At 33.8% G+C, this 11,500-nt stretch overlaps 1 protein-coding gene across 16 annotated transcripts; it reads right to left on the reverse strand.

Moving 5' to 3' along the window:
- Nucleotides 1-349: 349 nt before the first annotated feature.
- LOC113743645 (uncharacterized) lies at nt 350-9,280 on the reverse strand. 16 transcript variants are annotated; one of them, XM_072048521.1, is made up of 10 exons: nt 8,924-9,274; nt 8,666-8,745; nt 8,515-8,582; nt 8,174-8,202; nt 7,041-7,084; nt 6,276-6,375; nt 3,491-3,651; nt 2,165-3,346; nt 1,517-1,581; nt 350-582 (listed from the first exon to the last, which is right to left on the reverse strand). In XM_072048521.1, the coding sequence occupies exons 3-8, from the start codon at nt 8,537-8,539 to the stop codon at nt 3,316-3,318; spliced, it is 390 nt and encodes a 129-aa protein (XP_071904622.1). In that variant the 5' UTR covers nt 8,540-8,582; nt 8,666-8,745; nt 8,924-9,274; the 3' UTR covers nt 350-582; nt 1,517-1,581; nt 2,165-3,315. The 16 variants fall into 16 exon arrangements, with proteins under 16 accessions (XP_071904622.1, XP_071904621.1, XP_071904624.1 ...); XM_072048520.1 differs by having other exon boundaries at nt 8,666-8,778; nt 8,924-9,272; XM_072048523.1 differs by adding an exon at nt 1,971-2,008 and having other exon boundaries at nt 2,165-2,252; nt 8,666-9,243.
- Between the last annotated feature and the right edge of the window lie 2,220 nt (nt 9,281-11,500).

The following is an 11,500-nucleotide window of genomic DNA, read 5'->3' on the forward strand; positions in this document are numbered from 1 at the left end:
TCCGATTTTCAAAACATTGGTTATAACCTTTGGTCAAACATTGATGCACACAAAACAACACAGCCTTGATCAATTTCCTGATGTGTGAACATGAAGTGGTCAACCCAATTTGAATAGTAGGGTATAATCACAAAGACCTGTTTTCATCTGTTGACCATTTATTGATAACTAGGAGGATAACACCGCACGATGTGCGGTGTGATTTTCAATATTGCCCATAAATGCCCAATCATTCAAATTTAAATATTAAATATGAAAAGTTACATAAAAATGCATCAATATCTTTGCAGTTATGTTTTTGTAATTTTATTAAATAGTAAAAATAAGCTACAGTTTCAGCTTTTCATAGTTTTAGAAGTTTTTTTTTCATAAAAGGAACTTTAAAATAATATACAATCATACAAAATGAGAATAAAATCCCCAAACAGTCATCTTGCAACTAAAAGATGGTGGGGCATAACATCATAATAAAAGATATCCTGTTGTTAGCATCCTATACATTAGCTAAACAATCTACCATCTGATTTGCTTCACTGCTTACATGCTTTGATCAAGACTTGCTGCCAAAATACGATAAGATACCTACAATCAGATATAACCATAGCACATTATAAATAGCAGTATCATATTGGTTTAAAAGATTAAAAATATTAATAGCATAAACTTCCAATTCCAGTTTGTAGCAATAATGATCTATGAAGATTGGAAGCTATTCCTGATCGTTTACTGATCCAATGGCCCAAAATCCATATTAATTCCTTACAACTACAGCAACTCCAAGATTGCCTTTTGAAACCCTACCAGTGATAAGTTTTCAAAAGCCATCCTTAGGACGAGTCTCTATAGAATCATAACCTCATATTTTTCCCTAGCCATGGTCTGTTTGGGTTCTGAGAAGGAGTAATTAGAGGTATTCAAAAGAGGAGAGGATTGCGGTTTGCCAACATAGAAAGATTAGATTCATTTTGATAATTCAATGAGGACCAGCCAGTGAAAGAAATCACAATGCCCCAAAGAACTTGAAAAATGGTGAAGGGTTTTCTGCTAGGTATGCTTTTTTTTTTTTTCATTCATTCCTCACAGCTTAAATGATGATCAATACCAATCTCCCAAGACAAGCGTCCATGTAATAAAATCAGTAAACAGAATAACTTTTCAATTTAACTTGAGAGAAGAAAATGTACAACCGAAGCAAATCTCATGAGGAATAGAAAAAACCACCGTTTGGATATATAACTGAAGCTCATTTCTCAGCACATCTTTATCAATAATGCAATCAAGATATGCTAAATTAGGTGAGAGAAACTATTAGGTGAGAGATGTTACAAATCTAAGAGAACATCATGTTTTGTAAATACATATTTAAATCAACTAAAACTGAATTTTCTAACAAAAATTTCTAAGCTACCAAACATCATAGTCTATGATTAAAGAGGCAAAACTACAGTTATGCAGTAAGTTAATTCTTTTTTCGGCAAATGAATAGAACATTTAAGGTGTTAAAACAATAACTTACTATTTCAAGCAGGTGTTTAGAATCTAATATTTGAGAATCCTTGTCTTGGGCAAAACTTTAACCACCTACAAACAGGAAAACCATTTATAAGATCCAGTGAATCAGAAACAATTAATCAAAAAAAGATTGCTGAAAATACTTGGTTTAATATCCACTTAAGGCTCATAAAACAAATATTCAAAAGGTTTTAACAAGAGCCAATTTTCTGTGCTAAAAAACAAAAAATTGAACACAAAGCATTCAAAAGAGTAGCATCCCAAGATCTTTTGTAACTCAAAATTTTGGCCAATGACCAACTTGGCAGAGAAGTTCCTGATTCCTAGAGAAGAAATTCATTAGTTCTATAAGTGTTGGAAACCCAATGAAGGAAAAAGAAACAGAAGAACTGAAGCAAAAAGAAATACATTTTGAAGATGAAGAAATATATTTTAAACAAGTGTATCTTTTTAGTTACCATAGGGAATGCTTTTTTTGAGCAGATCAACAAAATACCTGCGTGAAAGATGCCAAAAAATGATTAAAAAGAAATTTTGAATGAGTTTGAAAAGAGCAAAGGCCATTGAAAATGACCAAAGAGAAAAGCATACCAGGTCTCAAAAGAGCAATTTAAAGAAAAAAATTAAATCAGAATGATACAACAAAACTTACGTTTTGTCTCACCAGTTGTTCTTCACAGGTGGCCATTTTTGCTTCCAACTCCAGAAGAAATCCAAGAAAGGCAAAAGCTTAGGTTGAGCTAAATAAACAAAAAGTCATTTTCTTTAGCAAATTATAGGCACATAAGTAGGTGAGATAATTTAAGAGAGTACTCAAGATTTGAGACTTCAATCTTACCAGTCTCAAATGCAAGTAAGAATAACATAAATCATCTACAACCAGACAACACCATGGAAAAGAAAATTTCCTAAACAATCCAACTTGTAAAATTAACTTAAGAGGTAATCTATAAGCTTAAGCAGCAGTCCATCGGAGGGGAAGAGCTTATATTGTCCTCTAGGCAATGCAATAAATGAAGGAAAATATAGGCTGCAAAACCATGTAAAACTCATAGTTGGCAAGGGTAGCCTCAGCACAAGTTAGGACAGTACTGAGTCATGAGAAATTTTGTGATTACATCTTTAACATACATTATTCATGAAGCAACAATATACATTGGCAAGTAGAACACAGAAATGAAAATCTTATCCGTTACAATGCTTGGTAATGAACAAAACGGAAAGATGATTACCAACTATCACTAAAAAGCTCTATTTTGTTTGGCTATGAGCTCAAAACTATCACTAAAAGATTATCGTTAAGCACCTGATGATCCAAATGTCCAAATAGTGGAAAATATACAGGAATACAAGATTTATTATTCAATCCTTTATCGCTATGTAATAGTTGTACCCTGAGCTGATTTGCCTATATAATGGAATAGAGAATCATAGAGGTTAAGCCAATACCTTAAAATTTAATCACCACAAAAAATTGCACAAGAAAGTAATACCTTAAGGACCACTACGAGCTAAAAGATTGCAACGACTACGGCAGTTTTTTTCCTTCATGATTAGTATATCAATCTAATAAAATTCCCCACAAATTAGAGACCAAAACAAAGTAAACATTGAATTTGCTAGATCCATAAACCTAATTACCACTTCCATACACAATATAGCAAGGTCAATGAAAATAACACCATTTAAACAAACAAAAATTTACACTAAAATTAACTATCCAAAATGTCAACATTTCAATTTCTACCTAATGAAAACAACCTCTGATGAGATGTTTCTGCACATGTGAGAAGTGCCATTTTGTTAACATAGTTCTGCAATTGAGTTTCTTAATCTGAGAAGTCACCATGAAAGAAAAGAAAAGCTTGAGTTTAGTCAGATTTACCAATCCAATATCATCATTCCTGATGATGGAGTGCTTCATTATGCGCTTGCAGATATCAAAGTAGTCATAGCAGAATGGAATAGAGTAACTCACATAAAGGCCAATCGGGACTTATGTACTGCACTTGGAATTGATTTTTCTATCTTCCAACCAAATAGTGTTTGCTTATTAGTGTATTTCAGGTAATATCTTGATGTATTGTTGTGGGTATTCCCTTTGATGCTGATCAATTGTTGTGGGTATTCCCTTTGATGCTGATCAGTCGAAAGGAAGCTCATTAGAAAAAAAGGGATAATAAGTATAGATATGTTTATGACCCTGTGAGGTGAATCGTGCACCACTCCAAAGAAAACAAAAAAAAAGGACAAAAACTATCCCTTGATTGTATATCTCAATTCCTCATCTTGTAACCAGGAAAAATGGATATGTAGAAACCAAAAAAAAGGGTTCCGAAGAAGGAAAAAATACAGTACGATATATAGTTTATAGACAGCACCAAACCAGTAACTTTGAGTGCGGAATTTCTAGGAGATCACGAGAGAGTGAAGCACAAAAATATAAAGAGAAAGTGGAGTTATACAGTACCCATACCACATGGCCAAATCTAGTTAATATTTTCTTTTCTTGACTGCAGCAAACTGAGAAAAATTCTTAAGGGAAAAAATTTTCAGAACATAACGTGAACTTTATAAATACCAGATCTCTGAGAAACAAAACAACAGACCTGGAAAAGTAAAAATCATGCTGAAAGATAAAATTGACTCCAAATTTCCGACTGCTATCAGCCAAGAATCGAAAAAATAATTAGCCAGTACTTCTAAAAAATAATTATTGGCTGAATATAATTAGCCAAGAGAAAACCACCAAAAAAAGGCCAAAATCCTAAACTTCCAATTAGCAAGCACCAATTGTTTATGCTTGACCCCCCCCCCCCACCAAAAAAAAAAACAAAAAACAGGATAGAGACAGGCTAATGCATTTCAAACATTAGCAGTCATGCATTAGAAAAGCAACAAGTTAACCACAGTGTGTGACATTAAATGTTGGCAAATTCATCTGCTAAATACATTTTCTCACATCATCCTAAAATTTCTAATTCCCATCCTGCTTAGTAAAATAAAATACTACAATAAAACATCACCAGAATGAGAAAAAAATCAATTGTGTGACTGCAAAACTATGTGCAAGTAGATGGAAAGTAATAAAAACTTTAAGAATTGTGTACTACCATCCATAAACCATTCACAATTTGAAGAAATGTAAGCTCATTTAAGTATCTTGTTCAAATCTACAAGAAATTTTAGCACCATCAACCTGCAAATTACATACAAACAAGCTCAAATTTGGATGGAATCAACCATAATTAATGCAAACTAAGTACTACATTTCATCACGAACCAAATTTAACAAAAAAATAATTACTACTATCACCTTTTTGGACGAAAACATTATGCATTATTATCATTTTCATATCCAAATAACTACCTTTACCAAGCATCCACCTCATTGTAATATAACTCCTTTCCCCTTTACCCAACCCCTATAGCATTATGTAACTCACTTTTTACATTATCATCAAGTAAATAAAAATAGATGATTAATTGAAGCCGTCCCGCTCAAGGAATAAACACTTGCATTACAGTTCCCTACCCATCCTAAACTTGGCATCAGACCACATCAATTTGCATAAATGATTATTCCAAGCAATTATTTCATGTGAACAGATACGGGCCATAAATGTACATACATAACAAAACAAAAAATCGTATTTTCCATGTAAAAATGTGAATATGGCATTTTTCCCAAGGACTAAATTTTCTCATACTCAACCTTACCATAACTTAATAGAAAACTCATTATTCTTGCCTAAAATCTAATAAAAAAACCTTTTGCAGGTAGTGTAGGTAGATGATCTAGTGTATTGCTGGCACAATAAAGCTCTAATAACTTAACAAAATTGTAAACCCACTAATAAGTATTCATTAGCTAAAATGAGTCTCATTTTGAAAATACTCCAGAATATTCATGTTTTTGCACGAATATACCTTGGCTCTGCATTTTTCAGTAATTATTGCAATAGCAAAATGATAAGAAATGCTTGCAAAAGATCCTCTCATCTGATTTAAATAAATAAAAAAAAGCAATCTGTTCCAATACAAATCTAGATTTGGTCACAATGAACGAGAACCAATCTGTCATGCCATCGACGTAAAACATATACGATCCAAAATATTCAGTTCAAGAGAATTAACCAACTAATTAAAAACATTGCCTGCAATTCATCAATTTGTTATAATAAAAATAAAAAATTCACCATAATTGCATTCACAAAATAGTCACACCAAGGACAACCTCAAGAAAATATGTGATACCCTATATTAAAGAACAACATATGGTAGAATTTGTTGATTCACATACCAATTCAAGTTCAATGGTAAATTAGAACAGCCAAAATTGTTCAAAATACAAAGAAAATAACAACTTGGGATCCATTTATCTCTAATGGCAGCTTGCTCAACAAAATCCGCTAGCAAGAAGGGATCGGCCTTTTCGTTCACTGATATTGCAATGACAAATGCAAGAAAAATCAGAATGATTTAGTAATTTATTCAAGACGGCACAAAAATGGAAAAACAAGACCCATAACTCAGTATCATAGAGTGCCAACAACCAACTACAAAATTCTTAAATTGGCATATACTCGTATCTAGAACCACAGGTACAAGAAAATTTAAATGCTAAATTAGATCCTAACATGAATATGAATATTAACATGACAATGAAAACAACAACCACATCATAGCAGCTCTATTAGTTTTTTTTTTTTTAAGAAGGTAATAATATGATCATTCCTTTCTTAAAACTTCGAATCCATTACCTTAATTAATTCAATCTCCTTAGTGTTGCTGCGGAAGCATTGTCTGCACCACATCAAGTCATACTTTCTGATAATACCATGGGAGTTTCCACACACAAGGCTGTCAAAACAAACCAACGTATAACCATAAGCAACAAGTCAAATCATCAAATAATTCAATCAGGTATTTAAAAAAGAATAAGCACCAAACCACCAGGAGGAGAAAATATCCACGTGATTAGGTACAATTCTTAAAATGTCATAGTGAATAATACCGTTATCACTACAAAATACTACTTACAACAGCTTACTAAACTCCCAAAATTCAGTCGAGCCATCAACGACACAAGACTTTTTTAGCATGAAAATCACATTGACCCGTCATTAGGACCAATTTAACTTGAAAACAAGATTATATACCATATGATCTAGTATACAAGGCAGTACACCATGAACCTACAATTTCTTGAAATCCAATCAAGGACTCCAGTATCACTGATACAAACACCAGATTATACTGGTCGACAAAACCACAATAAATGGGACTAAGAATGATAAAATAAAAAAAGATTCAAGAACCCCACATGATAAATATTCAGACAGAATTAGACAACTGAAAAAAGATGAAAAGCAAGTACTTTCTTTCAGGAACATTGATCTGCTTTTTCTATTTTCTTCCTTAAACTGAGAAGGTTCGAGAAGCATGGGAAACAATGTTAAAGAATACACTTTTTTGAGAAAATAACCTTATAGAATCTATCTTCAAAAGGGATAAACAAAACTTACAAAATCGCATGAAGATGGTTGGAGGAAATTTCCAGATTATGTACCTGCAACATCACAACATCATAAAAGGGAAAAATTAGACAACTAATCTGGTAAATAATAGGAGATAAAAAATACCAAAAGGCCAAATATCTGAGAAAAGGACACAAGGTGTCAGAAAAGACAGCAATCATCATACTTATGCAATAGCAATGAAATGGAGGCTACATTTCCAAAAGAGGGCAGTAAATGCAACAGCACAAGTATGATCAGTCTGGAACAAAATTTTCATTATATGCTAATTCAGAGCCAATTACAATGTCACAGAGTAACAGGCAATAGACATGAAACTTCCAATACAAGCCCTTACACATAAACTCCCAATTACAAGGCTAATTCGTAAGAAATTCCTGGGGAAGTGTCACCATAGCAAAAATAAAAGAAAGTTAACTGATTTAATCCAGTTCTTTGGATTATAGGGATAACAGCACATTTTCTGTGTCCTAGTTGGTCCAAACAGAGACAAAAGAAATCTGGCAAAATTAAAACAGAGAGGACGAAGCTACAATCTTTGCAATTTCAAGGCCTATACATTTAAAATAACGTTAACGACTACTGATGATGGTCTTTTTTCATTTAAATAGGTTTTGGGAACATTTTCAGTTCAAATATGTCTGAAATTTTCTATATTTCTGTCTAATTTCTTTCCATAACTTTCCACAGAAAAAGTGCATATAATAAGTAGAAAACACAAAACAACATTTCACCAAAAAAGAGAAATGCATTCTTATAGAATCCCATCAATAATACAAAGAATCCCATCAATAATTTCAGTTTCATAACTCTCATTAAAAAGAAAAAAACAAAATTCGAATCAATGATCAAAACTTGAACTTCATAAACGTCCTTGCACTAGTCTACTGTTGGCGAATTTTGGGACTTGCGCATAATATTTACTATAGTTTCTTGACCTAATATAAGTTTGCCAGTGTCAAGTGAAAAAGGCGAATAATCTGCAACTGTAACCATCAAATGCTACCACCACGAGATGGGCTAAAAATTCTTCCGAGTGCAGTTCAAGAACTCAGTAGAGGCAAACAGAGGGACTTATGAGAAAGGAACTGCTTAGAATCAGAGGGAGAAGAGGGACTTACGAGAGCAGCACTAATCAGCGGGGACAACACTGGCAAGTGGCACGAGATGTCAGAAATAATAGGAGAAAAAGAACTAAAAGACTAATAAACATAGTTTGGAAAAAATGAAGCAATAAGAGAATTTGAAGCAAAAAAATTCCAGCCAACTTTTCAATTTTGTTGTTGTCTATCAGAAAGAAATTGGAGAGAAAAAGTGCAGCTTTCTTCGCGATGATGAGGAAGAAGACGAGAAGAAAGAGAGCATGGGTCAGAGAGAGGGAGTCGGATGGCTAATTCTTCTTTTCATAAAAAATAATTGATGGCTAATTGATGGGTTAAATTAAAATAAAAAATAAACTTACAGACCCGATTAGGCTGAAGATCCATTCTCTTCTCTTTATCTGCTTATTCTTCTTCTCATCTTCTTCCTCTGATCAGGGAAAAAATTAAACGAAAAAAGACTCACAGAACCAGCTTAAATTTCACGAAAAAAATGTAAAAACAAAAGCATACATGTTCTGATGAAGATCCATTTTTCCCCTTTCTATTTCTTCTTTTCATGGCTTACGTTTTTCTTTGTCCCATTTCTCTTGCTGTAATATAAATCCAACAGATAGACATGATATCTGGGAAAAAAAAATTGAACTCAAACAGGTGGGCATTCGACGGTTGGACTGTTGTTGGCTTGTTCCAGTGGAAGAAAAGCAAAGAGGGGAAGAAGAGAGGAAGAAATGAAAAGAGGAAAGAGAAAGAGGAAGAGAAAGATGGAACCTTTCCTGGTCTCGAGCTCATCGGCCAAAAGAGAAATCGTGTGGCTCGGAAATGGAAACAAAAATTGAATGACAAAGAATATAGACGGCAACGGTGGTTTACCAAGGCACAGCTATCGCAAAAAGAAGATAAATGAACATGGCAACCAGGGCAAATGAGTAAGACATGACCCGTCACATTGAGCTCAGTAACTACTCCAATTTTTATCACAATTTATTAGTCCAATCGGTGTCACCAAAAGGCTGCAAATAGGTACGGTGGGAAGAGAAATGACCCAAAATTTTTAAAGAAAAAGGACAGCTATTAATTATTGCTCTTTTGGTACAGCAAAACACTCAGGCTTACAAACGCACGGCCCAATTTGCAGCCTCTGCATTTAAAAAAAACCAAGCAAACACACACACATGGACGAACACACTTCAGCCAATAACAATTGGCCACATCAGCAAAACAACCATCACTTTTGAGCCATGGCATTCGCTCTTTTATACATATGTTAATTAGGTAGGAAAAAATCTTGGTGATTCAAGAAGTAAGAAACAGGTGCGCTTCTTTAAAGATCATCGTGTCAATGATTAAACATATTAAAATATTGATACGTAACCATCAAATTAAATAGGAGTTAAATTTAGAAACAAATATTGAGAATCTATTTAGTGTATATTGAGCTTATTATGATTATTTGCATTTTCAAAAATGTCAGTTTTGATTTTAGGAGCCATATGGTACCTTATGTCCTTTGAGCGTCACTTTACATGTTGGAGGATGATATGTGAAAAAGAGAAGACACGTCATCATTGTGACACTCTCTTCCTAGATTGTTTTAAATCCAGAGGTGAAAAGGATGCTTGGAGTAAAAGCACTAAGGCATTCACGACTTGTACACCAGACAATATTGAGTTTGGGCTATTTGTTGAAACTTATGAAGATCAAATAACTTCCACGAACATTGTTGAGAGATATTTTTACTGTCTTTGATGGGGCTTGTGGAACCCCAGGTATCTTTAATGGATGGGAGATGATGGATCTAAAGCAGAATTCATCATCTTAGTTTGTACTCTGCCTCAACTTAGTTAATAATTACTCTGGCTGAAACTTCATACATATTTTCATGGATTATTACTTAAGAAGCTTACTTGAGTCATGGAGATCACATTCCTTGCTATTTGGTTCATTTCCAGCAGTAATTGGAACTATATCACTCTTTCATCATGGATTTTCTCTTTGTTAATATATATATATATATATATATATATATATATATATAAATTGGTGTGAAAACATTTATTTTTTGGTAAAGTCACTTTTTTTTTTTTGGAAAAGTAGTCTCAAATAATCTTTTACTTCTTCTCTTTCGGTTCTTATGGACAGAATTTAGTAGTGGTACCCAAGTTGTGGAGACACTTTTCTAAACCAAAATCAAGCATCAAATGATCGATGGCAAAGCTATACTCAATAAAAATAGTCATTTTCTTACTTAAACAAGAAAAAAGTCAACATGAATGCATCAATGCAAACATTAGCTGTATTAATAAATAAATGGACAACGTAGCAAAAAAGGGAAAGGTAGCCATCGTCAAGAACTAGAAATTATGTCATTGTTTCTTTCGCTTTTTAGAAACTAATATACCATTGTCAAACTCAAACTTCAAGCCATTAGAATTTCTTCAAAAAAGTGACCCTTATGTAGGTTGTATACCCCAATCCCCAACTCTTGCTTCTACCAGGCTTGCAATTTTTTCCATGGTTGGTGGTATGAATAGATTTAAAAATAAAAAATAAAAACAGAGAAGTTTGTACAATCCAGAATGGGTATTTTCATTTTAGCTTCAACCAAGAAAAATACGCAGTTGCCCTCATAATTAACTAAGACTGGGATAACAAACTTACCCTAGTGGAGTTGTATAGTCCAATGGTGTGGTGGTTGCACGAGTGGAGCTCTGCTGGGGTATGGAGTCTGTCTTGCTCAGAGGTGCCCAATTTTCTTGCTGTAGCTTCAACCGGATTAAGGAAGAGGATTCGGTAGATGTGACATTCAAAAGGGAGGAAGGATTACTCCTTGTGCAAGGAAATTTTTGGCTGAAGTTAGAAGGATTTGGTGAATTGGGAGAACAAAGAGTTAGGGTTCAGTATGGGATGAGGATTTTGCCTTTCAATTTTGAACGCCTAGTCGGGGAGGGGAATTACAAGGAGTTTGCATTTTCCAAATGCAAAGACCCTTCTATTTAGAATAGCCAACCCAAAACACCCCCTTTGCAGAACTACTTTTTTTTCATAATAATTTAAGAATTCTCAGTAAATTAATCTTTGTTTCAACTACGAACCACATGAAAGTCAACAGTAGAGAAATGCACCATTTCCCTTCCTTTTTCCCTCTTTTCTCTGCTAACACTATGCTACCCTATCCTCTAAAGTCTTCAGCACCATCCTTTGAACCCTCTCAATAGAGTTTTCCCAGATCCATGTAGTTTCTTCGCATATCTAGGTGCCAGCACTGCTTGCAATGGAAAAATAGTGTTGCATGCTATGTAGTTTTGTCTCTGCTGTCTGTTCATGAGACAAAATACTGGCTTCTTG

The sequence above is a fragment of the Coffea arabica genome, chromosome 5e, assembly GCF_036785885.1.
Source record: "Coffea arabica cultivar ET-39 chromosome 5e, Coffea Arabica ET-39 HiFi, whole genome shotgun sequence".
In the NCBI taxonomy this organism is placed as follows: domain Eukaryota; kingdom Viridiplantae; phylum Streptophyta; class Magnoliopsida; order Gentianales; family Rubiaceae; genus Coffea; species Coffea arabica.